The following is a 17,611-nucleotide window of genomic DNA, read 5'->3' on the forward strand; positions in this document are numbered from 1 at the left end:
ATGAAGGTCTTTTTGGCACTTACCCGAGGAGGGGATTGGCCAAGCATCTGAGTGGTTATAGGTCGTGGGTTATATCATGTTTTCTTTCTTTCTGTTTTAACACATCTCTATCCATCATTTCTCTCAATCTCTCTTTTTCGGCATCGGTCAATCGGTGTCTGGAAAAAGAGGAAGACATCCTTTTCTTCGTCGTCAGCTGGCCGACAGCTCTGGCTGCCTTCCCCGCCCGCTTCACAGAGAGTGGGGAGCAGGGCCCGGGCCCGTAGCGGCCGGGCGCACCGCGCACCGTGGACGTCCGATGCGGCGGCGTCGACCGCGGAGTCCCGGCCTCTCGAATGCCTAGCGGGGTCGCCTCCTGCTGCTGCGACACGCGCGGCGGCGTCTCTTCGGCAAGGGCCCAAGCCGCCCAGGGGGTCCCAGCGGCCCGCCGTGAGTCAACTCTTAGCGCTGGAAGGTAGTTTCGAGCGTTGCGATGTTCTCTGACTCGTCGTAGATGCTGGCTCGCAAACTCGTGTTCCCTGGTTATGTTATGTCTGAAACCCTCCCCTGGCTATGCCATCGGATCATGCTCCCCATAATATAGTCTTCAGGCGTCCTCATTTCAATTACGACGTGCCCAATGTCCTTCGGAGCTACCCCGGTTGCTGGCACCTTGAAGAGTGATAATTGTATGGTTGCGGAGTTAGTGATAATTGTATGATTGCGGAGTTCTGAGATGCTACCCCCGATCGCTCGTTCGCTTACTGAGGCCCGTTGGACTGCAGGACTGCCGCCTCAGTTCCCGCGACAGACGCACCGCTATTCCGCCCACAAGCAGGATCAGCCGTACCTCGTGCAGCAGCACCAGCAGGACCCTCACCGGCAAAAACTTGATCGGCAGCAGCGGCCATCGGGCGACCAGCGCCGTCGTTGGGGGCACCAACCAGGGTTGTACCCTTTGGGATCCAATGCAGCGCGCGGCGGTTGCAAGCAGGAGGCTCCTCCTAGCGATGGAGACATGTGGACCTGCTTCATGAAACTCTTCCGGGTAGTGATTTTGAAAAGGTCCCGCTTGAGACACTGGTTGAAAGCATCCTCATCCAAGGATGTTAGTGCAACTTCTGCCTATACATATAGTCCGCATTCTTTTGAAGCTCAACACGACCCATGTATATACCTTTCCAGTGCTTATTACCCGGGCGAAAGATAACGAGCGACTAGGCTGTGGAGGCATGCGTGATGTCGGATACTCCATAGAGGAGAGCTGCTGCTCATGCTCCAAAGTGGTTCCACAGCCCAAGATGGCAGTTTGCAGAAGCCGATTATTGGAATGCTCTATTAACGCAAAGATGCTTCGGTAGCGCACTTTTATATTTCCTATCCGAGGCGTCACGAGTAGGATTTACCTCACCGTGGCGTCACCAAGTATGATCCCGGCTACCTATCATCGGTTGCGCACGACAAGGTCCATGGTGCGTGTGAAGAGTACGATGGAAGCTTGTAGTCATCGCACGCTAAGCTGCAACGCCATCGAACTGGACTCGCTGACATTGCCCGCATTTCCTTCCATCCGTGAAAGCAGAATAAATCTTTATAAAGACGTCATAGCCAGCTCTTGGCCAATCATGGCCGAGCCACGTCGCCCATAGTCGGCGGATGCAGCGCGACGCAGACGTTGCCCTGCCCATGGCTGCAGCTTGAAGCACGTCTAAGACATGGTACTCAGGTAGAGCCGCTGTGGTGGGCGGTGGCCCAAGGATGGAAAACGTGGATGAGATTATTCCGTCTTTCCCTTCAGCGGGTCTATTATGGTGCTGCTCCCGGTTAGAGGAGGGGATGGGACGAATGAATGTGTAGGAATTAAATTATCTGCCTTTGAAGCACAGCCGTGTGTTGCACGAGTAACAATAGCTCTTCAACATGCTTAAAAAAAAAAAACTTAATTGAACCAGTTTCGGTTACTGGTTGTTAACAAGGGTTGTTAAACATAAAGAACCAGGCACTGATTGCTTCAGCATCGCCCGTACCGCTCAACCCCCCCCCCCCCCCCCCCCCCCCCCCCCTCGTTCTTTGCGGCGTTTCCGTCGTGCAGCGCGGGAAGTAGAGGCCCGTTTGGCCGCGCGTTTCCCGCAGGTGCGCTGAAGACCGATATTCAGCGCATTCCGCATATTGTGACTTTTCCCTGTCGCGTAATGTGAGAGGCATTAAATTAACATTCCGTTTCCCAACTACTATTAATTACTATATCTTTTTTTAAAATATATATACATGTAACGCCGGCTATTATGACATTTAATAGATTCCAGCGTTGTCACGTCGAACGAGCGAAATTCCGTTTATTCACACGGAAAAGCGCGGCGCTTTTTATACACGTGTGCTTTTTTATCGTTTAAAACCACGTAGCTTTCCCAGAAGGCATAAAAAAAAAATACAGAATTAGGAGATTTCCAGCTTTTCTCAGTAGCTTAGAGTGAAACATGGGAAAGTATTTTTTTTTTTTCTTGTTTGCGCTATTTCGTTTGAACGCTGAAGGCTGTTGACTCGCTGACGTCCTCTCAACCACGTGCCTCGGCGAATTAGTTTCAGGATACAAAGTTGCGCATCGTCATGTGTGGTGGTTGTGGCGCTGCTTGTAAAATGCAGTGTGAAGAGAGTTTTTAGTGCGAAGGCGTTGATTGTCACGATAATGGTGCGTGAAAATTATGTTCTGTGACATGCAAAGACTATTTTTTTTGCGTATTTGAACTAGCTGAATAGTGCCGAACACATCAACCTTCGAGCCCTGCTGATTCAAATATTGCAATTCATCTCCGCATTTTTTTTTTTTTTTTTTTTCATTTTTTTATTACAAAGGCGCGAAACATGCTTATCTTTTTCGCTTTTCGCAAAACCGCACTTGCGCGCTAGTGCGGTTTTGCGAAAAGCGAAAAAGATGAGCATGTTTGTAGCATGAGGACAGGTGATGATTTTGTGCAGATTTCGAAACAAGCCTCACACGTAAAACAGCCTTTAGTAGCGTTGTATCTTAGAGTTTGCGCGGGCTCCGTTTTCTTTATGTGTGTGTTTTTGCTTATACCCTTAATTAGATATATGGAGCGTTCAAGGCAAAGTAGGGAAGGAATGTACAGTTGCCGAGTTTGTCGCTAAAGCCCATGACGCACAGCGGAACGACGTTCCGCAATTCTATAAATACAAGAAGACATTCTCGGATTGCCGTACGAGAAGGCGCATACACGCAGCACGTGCTGCGGTTATCGAGTGTCGTCGACTTTTTTGTCCTTCGTTTTTTTTTCTGCCGTCTTGAACTTCGCACCTGGGAAGTCGCGGCAAAGGAATGCATCGTCGCCTATGACGGCGCTCGGGTTCTTTCCGCACCAGCTGAGCTGCGTTCCTCTTTACGCTTCCTGCGCACGCATAACAGCACCACCTTCAGGAATACCCCTAGTAACTGGTCGCCACTGTATGCTGGGAGAGCGAAAACGAGAACTCGCACGCACGCTCCTACTTGAAGCCGTGACGTAGAGGCACTTGTCGGTGTTTCCATCCCGCTGTGTACGTACGTACGCACGTCAAGTTGGCTCTATTGAAGCGCCTCCCCTCTCCCCTCTTTCCATTCTTTTTCATCCAGTCTGGCTTGCGCGGCGAGTGACGAGCAACTCGCACACTGCCAACGCGATAAAGAGTAATCCTTTAGTCGACCTTGAACGCGCGGCTCTGATTGTTGCCGCCCGCAGTCGGCTTGCAGCGCGCGTGGCCGTCGGTTGTAGCGTCGTCGTAGTGGGTGCTGGGGAGTCGCCGGCGCACACTTGTACCGTGCGTTTGGTGGTGGGTACCTGCCGCCCCCTCGGGATCGTTTCCCACCGTGCCCCGAGGCCCCAGCACCGCCGTGAAACAGCGCTTGGAATTTGGGCAGGACAGTGAGTGAGTGAGCGAGCGAGCGAGCGAGCGAGCGAGCGAACAAACGAAACGGTTCTCGACGTTGCTGCTGACGTACGGGCCGCGAGCCGGCTTCATCCGCAGAGCCATGCAGATCAAGTGGAGTGTGCGCAAGAAGTTCCTCGTACGTTTTTTTTTCTGTCTGCTCAAGTTCAAGTGGTGTGTTTGGTGCCACCGGGGTAGCACTGGGTTTGCTTGTGGTGCTTGGTGATGAGTGAAAACTTCCAGGGCGTATGTCTGGTATATATGCCCCTCGATGCCGTTTGTGTGTGAGGCACCCACGACCGGTTGTGGTGGCACCGTAGGTGGTGCAGAATTTTTGTCCGCATCTTCTGGTCCTTGTTTTTGCGTGGTATTTATGTTGTGCTGGGGTGCCCGAGTGTTACTTTTATTACCAGGTTCGTTAGCAGATCTCGTGGTAGTCTTTGGCGTATCTAGCTCTCCTAAGCTATTGCCTAAGCGCGTTTGTAAAAACCAAAAAAAAAAGTAATTATTATTTTTTTTTTTTTACATGTAAGCGTGTTTAGAAAAAGAACAGCTATATTTGCTGCGGCTTCTCACTTGCATCGTGTCATTCTTCTATGGTGGGCAGGGCCTTGCACAATGCATTCCAGAGTTGATGAAGAGCGAAACAGAAACCATCTGCTGGAATTAAATGCTTTGCTTTAGAAATCGATTGTTCTTTTGTCTTGTTTTTGTTTGTTTTTTCACTTGGAAACCTTTCTTATTATTTTTTTTATTAGAGAAGAGTGACTGGTATGAACCCCAATTTTTGCTTGAATTCGATGTGCCTTCCCTTTGACAGTCTCTTGTCTGTCAAGCTCAGAACTAGCTGAATGCTTGTAAGCTATTTGACAGTTTTAGCTGTTTTATAATTTGTAAAGAGACCAACCTTTTTCATATTTATTTGGGCATCAAGAAAGTTTGTTTTGCTTAAATGTAAATTAAAAAAAAATAAGCATTTTCGTATGAAAATTTTAAGAATATCAGCCTAAAGATGGGAATATCCACGGGTTGCTGCAAATATTTCTATACAGACTAGGTTGCTTTTAAATGATCTGGTTCTGGTAGGTTTGTCAATGACATGAGTACTATAAAGTGGTCTTCAAACTGCCTGGAGCACATTGGATATGTGGCTGTACATACCTCAAATTATTGATGCAAGTAAGGGCAAGTAAGCACTACCATGATTTGTCCTCATCCCTTCTCCTGTAAAGCAGTAGTGAAAAAAGTATTCGCACTAAAAGTTGGTCCTGCACTGACACTGTGCAAGCAGATCCACTTTGTGCACCAGGCAGTGGAAATAAAAAAGAATGTCTCTAAGCATTGCCTTTCACCCCTGCCATGATGAGAGAGGGGAGCCTGCCAGACATATTGTGGCTGTGCTTTGTACTGATGTTAATCATTTGAGGAGTTTCTTTTACAGCTGTGCAGCAGCATACTTCTTCAGCTGCAGCATGTGTGTGTTTTTCAGGTTATAGAAACAGATTATGAGAGGTCTTTTGGCTTTGGTGTGTGGGAAACTGTAGGACTTCAGTACCATTGAGTGCAATCCCCTTTGTTTCAGGAAAGCTCGAGTGGAGCCAGTGTCGGCAGCTCAAGGTCTCGAGATCATCTGGACAAGGCACCCCTTGGACTGCGGAATCTAGGAAACACAGTAAGTGCTCTTTTATGACCTCTGAATACAGCATGCATAGAGTCCTGGATAGAATTACTGCACCCATCCTGCCCTCATGCTACAAAACGACTTATGTTTGTGCCATTCGGATATAAAGCAAGGACAAGCAAGAAATGTTTTTCACAGTGTACAGTTCTAAAGTTTTGGAACCATTGAACTGAATTTAAAAAGTGAAACGTAGGTCTAGAGACTAGAACTTGCAATTTCCGGAAGAAGCACTATAATTTTTCTATGTGGGCTTTTCTGTTCAGGGGTTCTTAAATTCATAGGTGCTAATTTTTCAATTTCCCAGGTGGGGGGTGGGAGGGTTAAAGGGGTCATGAAACGCTTTTCCGACTTTTTCCTGTTTAGCTTTCCTCCTCAACTCATAAATCCCGCATTCCACCAAACAGTTCAAGAAGACGAAAAGAGGAAAGGCCCCTCTTGCTCGGAACCTGGTTTGACTAGCTGGACAGAGCCATCGTCCCCCTAGAAGATTAGCTCGTCGCTCAAAATTCAGACAAAAGTTGCTTTCCCCAACCCGTTCACCCCAAAGCTGACAGTGCTGTGGAAGCTACGTGCTCGTTGGGCCAGCCACACTTGCCACGTGATCACGCTCCTTCGCGCATACTTATGCGCAGAGAATGAGGTCAGGTGATGAAAGGGAGGCGCCTGATTGGTCCGGCAGGCGTGTAGCTTTCACCACAATGTCAGCTTAGGGGTGAAGGGACTAAGTGAGGTCCGGTTTCGTGTGACGTGCTTTTGGACCCGATGACGCGCTTTTGGGACCGCGGATGTATCACAGTGAAAAGGCAGAGAGCTTACGAAGGGAAGGATGTACGAAATAGTCCGCTGTGTTTTCAAATTTTTTCACTGAAAGTCAGGCTTTTGACTTTCTACCTTTTTTCTTTTGGCCCACTGAATCGATGTGCTATTAGTAAAATCCCAATCTAAAATGATTTGTCCCAACCCAAAATTTGTTTCATGGGCCCTTTAACATTTCCCCACCCCCTCCCCCCTCCCACGGGAAAGACGCATTACCAAGTTACAAATGCGATTTCATCTAGCAAATAGTTGTTCGAATTTAATCAATGTGTAGTTCAACAATATAGGAGCAGAACCCACGTACGAGGTTGAAATTTCTGCAAAGTGTCGTCCGTAAAGCGATTGCTTTAAAACGAGAAGACCTCCCTTCCTGCCTTCCTCATCACCACCTCGTAAAGTTGAGACAACACCCAAGTAGAGAGCTACCGCAGAGCCAGGGTAGTGCTCGGTAAGCCGGTGGCCAGGCAGCCAGGCGCGTCAGAGTCTGCGGTCGTCGGTCGCTGAGGCCTTTTCGCCTTCTCGATCACGTCTGGTGTCGCCTTCATATTTTGCCACCTGTTGCCACCATAGAACAACAACATATAGCCGACAACACGTAAATTTTCCGTTGTCTTTCATGTTCAGCTTTTTTTTTTCCTTAAGGGTGTTCTTTTTTCTTTTTTTACTAGTGTTAGGGGCATGCTTACCTTTGCCCCCGCTTTCAGCAAAAAAGGCAATAAGGCATTTCACTGTCGTCGCTTGTGTGAGTTAACGGACCACTTTTTTTTTCTCATCAGTCCCTTGTCTTGCTTCTGCTTTCTTTTTGCTTGTGAAGGAAGACTGTGTCAACGTTCAGCATGAGCTCAGCCCGGCTCCTATTCAAAACGAGTGCGGCGTCAGCGTTCAGCGTGTACTCGGTTCCAATCACATGCCTTGTGCCGAAGAAATAGCAATCATCACTACTGCTTGATTGACTTCTGAAAAATGTCCATTGTAGGGTGCCCATAGCTCCTTTTTTGGCCTTCTCTGTCCATTTGGTCGGGCAAAAGCGCCGCCTTGATAGCCGTCACTGGAGGAGTTTGTTTCTACTTATTTTCTGCCGTCTGCAGGCTTGTTCCCTTTTTTATTGCTTTTTTTTTTTTTTTCACTTGGAATTGAGTTTTTTAAGATGTCTTGTTGATATGCGCATTCAGACGCCCTGGCACACATACGAGGTGAGTGTACAGGGTGTCCCCCCAAAAGTCTTACAGGGTTTCTTTTTACCGCCAAAATAAATATTACCAAACGGTCATTCTCTGGTGACCGTTTGGTGACGAAGTTTCAGAACCAGGTGACGAAGTTTCAGAACTAGCTGTTCTTATTCAAAAGTTAAGTGATTTTTTTATATTTTTAATGGGAAAATGAGGCCCATTTTCACCTGTTTTAGGTAACTGGTGCCATAGAGCTCCATGTATTATGAGAGGTTCATCAGCTCCCATTTTCCCATAGAAAATTTCAAAAAATCACTTATAACTTTTGAACAGGATAATGGTTGGTGGTGAAACTTTGGCATCTGATACTGATTGCTTGGGCTATGTTTGGGCGGAGAATGACCGTTCGGCAGGCATTTATACAGGGGGGGGATCCCATGGGGCCTGGTCCCCCCTGAAATGTTCCATTTTGCTGGGGTCTCCTCTCCCTCCTTTCCTCATACAGCATTTTGTCATTGGTGGGCCGCCCCCGAATCAAAATCCTGGCTGCGTGTTTGCCGTTCGGCGTTGCATAGTTTATTTTTGCAGTGAATAAAACCCTGTAAATATTTTTGGGGGCACCCTGTACTTGCTTTTCCCGAGGAGCTCCCAGAAGGGTAGTGTTTGTTTGTGTGTGTAAAGGGGCTTCGTCCCCTGAGCTTCCCCGTAGTCGGCGCCTATGCTTAAATTCATTATCTGTTTTTAGAATTTGGCTTGTAAGTACATTAAAGCTGAACACTAATGAACCTAGAGAAAAAGATGTTTAGATTTAAAGTGAATCTGCTCTTGAAGCTATGGAACATGACCTTCAAAATCTAACCTTAGCAACATTGAGTATTTCTTTCTTTAAAGGGGAGCTCCAACAGTTTTTAAATACCCAACCAGACTACATTTTTTAAATACCTTCTTTTTACTCTTCTTGATATGCTATTTATTACATCTAGATGCAGAATAGCTGCTAGCAAAATGGCACACAAAGGTGCCGCCAAAACCAAAATTCAAATTTCCCTACACGCTCTAGTTGCGTGACATCCCATGTTACATAACTTGCACATATATTTTGCGGAAGAAAAAAGTATTTTGACTTTATTTTTGGTTTGCTAGTTCAACTGTGTATTGATGTGTTGAGTCAATTTTGAGGCAAATCAGCAACCATCAAGATTTTGCTGATTTAAGATTGAACTAATGCTCAGACAAAGGTTGTGATCGCCTGCATTGTTTTTCTTGTCCCGCAGTGTTTTATGAACTCCATAGTCCAGTGCCTGGCCCACACACGGCCTCTGCTCGAGTACTGCCTCAAGGACTGCTACACCTCTGAGATTAACAACATCACATCGTCCAACAGGGGAGCCCTCTTTGAAGGTGGGCATTCTGCACTGGGCAGTATTTGTTTCTTGCTTCCAGTCTCCCTTTTAGTCACATTTATCTTTCTGGTTACATTTGGAGAATTTGTGCAGGCTCTATTCCCCCTAAACACTCATAGGAACTCTGTGGCTGTGGAGCTACAGTTATTTTTTGATTACATAGGAATTAGTTTATTTCTTAGAATCATTGTTAGAATTAGAAACCTGTTAAGATTAGAAACCCTTATGATACAGACAAAAGGCTTGACTCTAACGTCACGCTGCTGTGTTGGCACTACTGTTGGCTTGGCACATGCACAAATGCTTCGCTTTACGTGAATCTGGTTTGTACGCACACGCAGCCCGATATGGGCAAATTCTGTTTTGTTTTTAAACGGCATGTTGGTCTAATATTTTTTTTTGAAAGCTCTGGAACATTTTTAGACCTGGCAAGCCCTAAAATTGTTAGTATTTTTTATTGAAGGCGGTTTCAGCATCTGTGGAAGGTCTAACTTGTCTCGCTCTCTCTCCTTCTCAGCTTTTGCTACTCTGATGAAGTCTATTTGGAGGAGCAGCAATGGGGAGTACGCCATCAGCCCCCAGGCATTCCGTAGCCAGATACAGAAATTTGCTCCCCGATTTATGGGATACAGGTGAATGACACACTTCCTCATTTTGACTGGTTTTCCTACTAAGACCCAAGGGGTGTGACAGGGTTATTGTATTGTAACTCCCAGAAAGCTTGCATGCCTATATATTGTGTTTAATTGGGAGTTAATGGCTTCATTGCAGCGAGTGAGTAGTGGTAATTTATATTGTCTTTCGTAAACTGACAACCCCGAAGGTATGAATTAGGTAGACAAAGCTGGCAGAAGAACTTGCAAAGCAGCCTACTGGAAGTTTTTTTAGGGAAATATTTAGAAGGCTCCTTTTCAAGTATCCCCAAGAAGGTATGCACTCGTAAAAGGCATCTCCAAATTTCTGAATGGCTGTTTGGAGTCAAAGGCAGTCAAGACTTTAGGTCATCTGACTCTGTCGTGTTTAAGCTTCTGAACTGTCACTGGTGTTTGTAGTATTTTCTTAGTACCAGTACATCAGCAATTCTTAGGATCCATGGAGCATCTGGCACTTCCGTAGTGCCTCCACTCCATGCAACTTTTATTTGTGAACATGTCTGAATGTGCCATTGACATCACAAGAGTGCATAAAAAACCGTGGCATATCGCAAAGCTTAAGAGAAGGCCTAATCTTTCTTCATAGACAATCTTCATGTACGGTCATTAGCACAATTTTCTTGATTACAACGAGCAATATCTTTAGCCCAGCGTCGCCTTTTAAGGCGACGCTGGCCTAGGGATGTACAGAAACATACTTTGGTGATACCCAGTCGGCTACATGTGGATGGGATATGGGCATTCGTTCTGACTGTCCTACAGTTTTCAATTGCGTGTTAGTACTATATATTTCCCTGTTGCATTTGGCAAGTCCAACTTCTGATCTTTCACAACCAAACTGATTCCTGTCGTATAACCTCGGACCATGCAAACGACGAAGAGCCATTGGGGGATTAAAACTGTAGTGCCATCAGCTGTGCCGCCCTCACTGGACGCACACGAGGAAGCATGCGTAAACCGAATGGGATGCAATGTTGCGTCTGCAGCCAGCAAGATTCACAAGAGTTCCTGCACTACCTGTTGCAAGGCCTCCACGAGGACATCAACCGCATCACCTCCAGGCCAAGACATGTTACTACCGAGATCGACGACAACCTCAGGTAATTGTCAGTCCTCCTTTTTACCATTTTGGTTGCTAGTCTTGCATAAACTCTCGTGTGTGACAGAGGGAGATATATAACTGGAGAACCTAGATTACAGCACACTAGGTATTTACAGGAACATCAAAATGGCGCTCGGCATTGAGTGTCGAAGGTTGCAGATTTCTCGAGAACCGGACAAGCCTGGCAGGAGGTCGGGCGAGATTAGAAATAGGAGAAAGGGCAGAGTGGTACATTGATCTGTAGACTGTTTTACATTGCGTCCTTGGATAAAATGTGCACGCAGGTGACCAGTGCATCATGCGGATTGATTTTCAAGAACTAGTAAAATATTTTCTGTGATGTTCTAAATGTACTTTTATGAAAAAGTATGGCCTAAACATTCAAGTAACAATGAAGCATCTTGATAGTGATAGGCCCATATTGTTCTATTTCCTGGTTCTTTTGAATTCTAAACTGTCCATATAATGAACATGGATAGGCAGCAACATCTCAAATGATACCTAGCGAAATATTATATATTTCACTAGGTATCCGCTAGGTCTATATAAAATTTAAATTGTCAATAGTAAATGTGAATGATAATGGTACTCTTGTGTTTCAAACAAATTTATCTTGTTTATTGTTTTAAATGGTCACACTTTGGCAAGCACTCCAGGATTGGCCATCAAATTGTAAAATGCAATTTGGGACATTTATGATGTCATCTGCATTATTGTGGCTAATGCTGGCCTGGTTATGAGCTTTGTCACTTGGCAACTTTGCCATGTCACAACCTTGCCAGTCTGAATGCCCAAAAACTGTACGACTGCACTTTCCCCTCATTCTCTATTAATTGTGCCAGCACCACACTTGTGTGCACGATCATGCCTGGTTGTCCCTACAAGCTTGCCATGCTTTCACACCACAGTTCATAGCTAACTTGATCAAACAAATTACAAAACCACATTCCAACGATTTTTCACAGGTGCTCATTACCTATAAATGGGTAATCATTTAGTTTTTACTAAAGTACATTTGGTTGCATTTTCTATAAAATTATTGACTGAAGTCATTGGCTTTTCAGAGACAAACCTATATTATGGTTTATAAGCATGAAATGGAGTACTGAATTTCAGTCCAGTATCACACCTGTATATGTGTCTTGCTTTGTGAGGTTGTGCAGGTTTTGGAGAGGCTATAAAAAAGCTTGGGCAGTGGTGCTACCTTCTCAACTGACCTTGTAACTCCATTCCAGCGACTCGCAGAAAGCCGCTGAGGCCTGGAAGCGATACCTCCGATTCGACGACAGCAAGATAGTCGGTAAGTGCCATTGTTCCCGTACAAACTCTGGGGGGGGCTACTTGCGGGCGGTGGTGTTGGTAATTTCAACCTTAAAATGAACTGAAGAAAGTGTAAGAAATGACGTAACGGTTAAAAATCGGGCCCTTTCCCGCTCAATCGTGATGAAGGCAGTGTTGGCACAGAATGTATTGCACGTTGCTTTGCGGTGACGTCATACAGATGAACCTGGTACATGTTTTGTGCCTCAACGGTGTAAACCTCGTCGCACGCAGCGTCTCGCATAGAAAGCTAGCTGATGCTCGAACAGGAGTGGAATATGAGGTTCGCTATCCTTACAGTAATGCATTTCAGCCTTGTCCACGGTATTTCACTTCTCGCTTTTTCCTCCAGATCGCACGCTTGTTCACTTCCTGCTCGCCTCCTGCACACCCACTCATCATATCGGCGAACATGCTCACTCAACACCACCTGGGTTACAAAGCTTTAGAACTGGGCTCTCTAACTTAGCCACCGGAGGTCAGCACGGGGTGCAGATTGAGCATGTTTGATTGGGACTCTCGTTTAATGGGGGACGAGACAAGTGCCAGCCTAGCGTCGACATAGCACTCGTAAGACTATCTTCTGTCACAGGAGCACGCTACCGGTAATTGCTAGGAGCCAGCCATATAGTAGCACAATCTGCGTTAAACAAACAATCTCAATCAAAGCTTAATTTGTGCAATATTTTAAGAAGGTTGGGTCGTCGAGCGGAATGGTGACGAAAAATTGGGGCGTTGTCTCTCTGCAGACTGCTTTGTCGGGCAGCTGAAGAGCACCCTCAAGTGCAGCGTGTGTGGCCACAAGTCAGTCACCTTCGATCCTTTCTGGGATCTCTCCCTTCCTATTCCCAAGGTGAGAAGACATACCGATTCAGAGGGGTTTTAAATGGGAAGAGTAATGTTTCGACACCTTATCTGCCTTTTCTCCTCCTCTGTACTTTGTTTTTAGGTGCAAGTTTGTTTACTGATGTTTTTTCTTTTCGTATCGCCCATTAAAAATGGCCATAAACCTCTTAATTTTGGAGAAGTTCTGACCCTCAACTGCTTAATTGTTGTCTTCAAAATTACATTTGTTGCCTTCAAAATCAAGTTTCTAGCCACAAAAAAAAAAAAAGAAAAAAGAATTTGGTGCTGCTATTGGTTGGCAGAGCCTCGAGCGAGCCTGGTTCGTCCAAAACGGTTGAGTGCGTGAACCGAGGAACGCAGACGAGCTACACTCGTCCCGAGCAGTTTGGGGACGGCTCCACATTGACGGGCTAGGCTCGACCAAAATGGTTCAAGGGGTTAAAACAGTGGCTACTTTCACTGTTTGGTTGTGTTGCACTCTGCTTGTTCCAAATTAAGAGCCCCCGTTTACAGCAAACTGCAATTAAAACAAACTCCTCCGGCAGGCTTTCACATTTTATATGTTCGTACTTGTAAATGAAAAAGTCAAATTGGAGGGAAGGCGGCATCGGTGGGAGAGTGTGTTAGTGGGTCGTAGCTTGGAGCACGTGGAGCAAAAGCTCGTGCTGCAGAGCCCAGGGACCCTGGGTTCAATTCTCCCACCTTTGCTGATTTTGATCTGGATGAGCATCATACTGATGTTAACGACCCCAGGCTAGCAGCGGTACTGCGCCGGCTAAATTTCTCGCCTGCAGCGGAGACATTGGATGCCCCCTAGGACCGATTTTTTTCTTGCTGTCTCAACAAACTGGCACAACTAATATTATGTAGATACTTGTTGATATATGACAAGCCACGAATATACAGCAATTTTATGGGAACTGTACTTTCTTTGTTTTGTCCTTAAGGTAAATCTGACACCAGAAACAAAAAAAGGGATGCAAATTTTTTTGCACATTGGATGTTTTTTTTAGCTCACTTATGTCTTGTAGCACACTTTCTGCTTATCGGTGAATTCCACTTGGGTGGTAGGGCCTTCAGCAATGCTGTGCAATCCACTTATAATGATGCCAGATATGGCGATTTACTGATTATAACAATCAGTTTCCAGACTGTACCCGTTTTCACCTCAAGAACCGTAGTAAGAAAAGTCCGGCTTCTCGTGGAGCATTACTAGTAACTTCTCCCTTTATGCAGATAATTAAGATATATGTGCTGTAAAATACCAAGCAAGCACCCACTCATACTTTTAAGATAATTGGGAAAAAAGAGGGGTGGGCGGATGTGAGGTTATCAATTTTACATAGGGTATATATATATACTGTGCATATATTTTCAGATGTTTCAAAATTTGGGGGTGGGCACTTAGTGCAGAATGGGCGGATGCACGGTATTCTATGGTAGGTGAATTTTAGATTAGATATATGTTACCTTATCAAGACTTACACGTTCCAAACGCCAAAAAACATAGCTTTTTCCTCCGACAACCAAATATCGTAAGAACTACTTCCCACCATGTATGAACAATGCGCAAAACTTGCTTTTTTCTTGAGGTGAACACGGGTATAGAAGTGCTCAGTTTTAGACCAGATTTACGATAATTGGTGGTAAAGGTTGAATTTTTGGGGTTTTTTTATTATCATTTTAAGTGGATTGTACTGCACGCTTGAATAATAACCCAATATCCTTTACTGCGACCAGTGTCAGCTCTGCATTCTATGTCCGCACATCACCTTTGATGTTGAGGACACCAAGAACTTGCAGTATGAGGCAGGCCGTAGATAGCGATACAAAAGAAAGCATACACTCACTCAAGTGCACAGTCCAGGTATTTTTCCCTCCACTAGAATCGATGGTACGGTCGAAGGCTTCATATTTCTTCAAATTTAGTAAGGCATCATATTTTTTATAATTTTCGAGAACAAAATTGCGCAATCGGGGTTAACCTGGTTTATCGACCCCATGTGTTGGCGATTGTTCTCATTCGAAGAATACGATGGCACCCTGGAATAGAAGTTATATACATTAACATCATTTCACTTTCTACGATTGTTAGCACTTGGTGATAACAATTTTGAAGGAAATGTTTTATTAAGAATGTTTACTGTGGCAACAAGTACGAAAAAAAAAAAAGTTTCACCACCTAACAGGTGACATCTTTGGTACACACCGATGCAAACAAGGCAAGATACCTCATTTGTATATTTTTTTGTTGGTGTATTTGTCTTGTAAAGCCAGAGGAAACATTTTAAATCATGAATTCTCCCAGCTTTTGCAACGCTTTTGATGAGAATTTTTTACATACTTTTTTCGCATTGCGCCCTTAATTTAGAATGGGAGGAAGGTGGAGGCCTTAGTCCTATGATTGAAACACGAAAATAACTGCAATGATTGTGCAGCGGTCATCTCATGCTAAAAGGTAATATTGTGGTGTACATTTCAGGGACGTAGGGATTTTCTGTACATTTTAACTAAAAAGGTAACAGAACAATTGTTGATTTATAGTCTCGTCTTGAGTAGTGGTTAAGTTCGACGTATCTCGCTCAGCTGATCTGTTTTTTTGGGGGGGGGGAGAATGCTTGTGAGGGCAGTCTGTGCTGCATACTTGTTCTGAATAAAAAATGTTAATAAAAAAATTTGATTTTTTTGTTCTTGCAGAGCTCAGATTCTGTGACTATCCAGCAGTGTCTGAGCCTTTTCACCAAAGAAGAAGTTCTCGACGGAGACGAGAAGCCCGTAAGTGCTCTGAGAAGGATAATAAGGTTGACAGTTAGGCAAGTTGGTATTCGTTGTGCATATCGAGATAAAGTAGTGCAAGCACAAATATGGGAAGAAGAACAGGACAGGATGGAGTGCTAACTCTCAACTAGGGATTTGCCATTTGCTGCAAGCCAGGCTTGAAGCAATGGCAAGTGCTGCTGGGTATGTTAAAGTGTGCCGCGAGCATTCTGTCCTGGCTGGTCGGAGTGGACTCCTTTGTCTGTCTATGGTGGATTAGGACGGTGCTTCTGAAAAGTGATTTGGACCTTGGAAGCCATTCTTCTGAAACGACTTGAAATCGGTTCTTGGCACTGCTCTACTTCCTCGCTCTCTACTGCAAGAGGGCTGTATCGTTGCAGGCTTTGCATTGAAGGTATTCTTGTGACCAATATGAGCCATTTACAACGTGGCGCATGTGGTGCCGTAGCCGCCTGCTGAATACTCCACGAAGCTTGATGTGCGCCGAGGGCGAGCCCTGCTCCCGTTGTGCCACACTTCCCTGTCATCTGCTATCAATGGCCAGCAAACCCGCTGTCGCGAGGGGTATACAACACCACCCAGTAATCGAGTGGTAGTTTTTGTGGGGGCTACCTTTTCGCATAGTTTTCTTTGTGTAAACGTCACCAGAAAACAAGGGCTGTAGCTTGCAATATCGCCCACCATACAAACTGCTGGGCACTTCGTGACATTGAAAGAGGGTTTGAATGTGCGTGTCACTTAAGGTATCGCTATACTTTAACAATACCATCGTTATGCAAACATCTACATATTTCAAAATTTTCGGAACATATTTGCCCATGCACCTCTGAAACTCTCATTTCAGGTGTTGGTTTCTTGCGAACACAATCATGAGCTTGAATGGGCAGTGTCCATGCCAAGCAAACTACCTACCTATATGAAGAAAATCAAAGCTATGCTTGCAGATACAGCTGCACAAACAGCAAGTGGTGCCGTGTACCCACTGTCGCGTGGGTGTGCCGAGCATCACTAGCAGACGGCACGTAAGTGAAGTGGTGCTAGGAGAGCAGGCCTCGCTCTGGTACATACATCGAGCTTTGAGGGAGCATTTAACAGGCGGCACTGACGGTACCATCATGTGCCATGCTGTGCTGCATAGTAGATCATATAGGTCAGGATAGCGTAGATGGTGACGTGAAGGGTGGAGAGGATTGCCAAAAAATACAAGCCCAACTTTTGCATCCAGTTTGGGAGTTTTCTCTATGCCTTGTCGTCCAATTGCAAGATTTTGCTTATATTTCATTTTGATGTTGGTACGCCCATTACAAAGTGTTGAATTAATTTGAGTCAGTCGGCAGTATCTTACTGCGGGCTTGTACATTCATGAGGATGCCCAGAAGGTGGATCTTGAAAACATTAGCCGAAACTTGTTTATGGTTATACACAGCTTAGTACAAAGTATCATTATTGCATTCGAACAGAGGATGTGCTTTAGGGCTGGTTTTCAAGCCTAGAGAGTCGCAAAATCTTGTAACTAAAGAATGAAAACCTGGCCAGTTGTCTTTACAGAAGACTATCCTTCGGCGGGGAATCGAACCAGTGACCTCAGTAGTTGATGCTCTATTTCCTGCCCTGGCGGAGTGGCTTTGATTATTGTGGCTATGGTTACTATATATTGGTGTTGACACTAAACTTTGTCGCCTCAATGAAGGAGTTATATGATTGCATAATTATTATGGGTTGCTTCTTGATGATATCACAATAGGTCACGTGACCATGTTATTACTATAGGTTCTGTGATCATGTAATTATACATGTTACATCAGTGGTTCTCAACCACTGATGCTTTGGGGACCCATTCTGGATTAGCAGAAGTGACGGGTGACGCTTTGCACCCGGGGAGAGGTATTGGGTGATTACAACAACAAAGGGGTAAAAGGAGAAAAGTAACAGCATCTTTGAAG

General features: G+C 45.2%; 1 protein-coding gene across 3 annotated transcripts in view; it reads left to right on the forward strand.

The window, feature by feature from the left end:
- LOC8034595 (ubiquitin carboxyl-terminal hydrolase 2) overlaps positions 1-17,611 on the forward strand; it is a 155,663-nt gene that overhangs the window by 126,963 nt on the left and 11,089 nt on the right. For 2 of the 3 annotated variants that reach the window (XM_042291814.1, XM_042291825.1), the window contains 7 exons: positions 5,483-5,572; positions 8,841-8,967; positions 9,487-9,601; positions 10,609-10,722; positions 11,960-12,024; positions 12,794-12,897; positions 15,588-15,665. In XM_042291814.1, coding sequence (XP_042147748.1) covers positions 5,483-5,572; positions 8,841-8,967; positions 9,487-9,601; positions 10,609-10,722; positions 11,960-12,024; positions 12,794-12,897; positions 15,588-15,665 — 693 coding nt within the window. Of the gene's footprint in view, positions 1-3,495; positions 4,040-5,482; positions 5,573-8,840; positions 8,968-9,486; positions 9,602-10,608; positions 10,723-11,959; positions 12,025-12,793; positions 12,898-15,587; positions 15,666-17,611 lie in introns of those variants that run through there. The other variant, XM_040207995.3, reaches the window with a different exon arrangement.

The sequence above is a fragment of the Ixodes scapularis genome, unplaced genomic scaffold, assembly GCF_016920785.2.
Source record: "Ixodes scapularis isolate PalLabHiFi unplaced genomic scaffold, ASM1692078v2 PGA_scaffold0__279_contigs__length_252992795, whole genome shotgun sequence".
In the NCBI taxonomy this organism is placed as follows: domain Eukaryota; kingdom Metazoa; phylum Arthropoda; class Arachnida; order Ixodida; family Ixodidae; genus Ixodes; species Ixodes scapularis.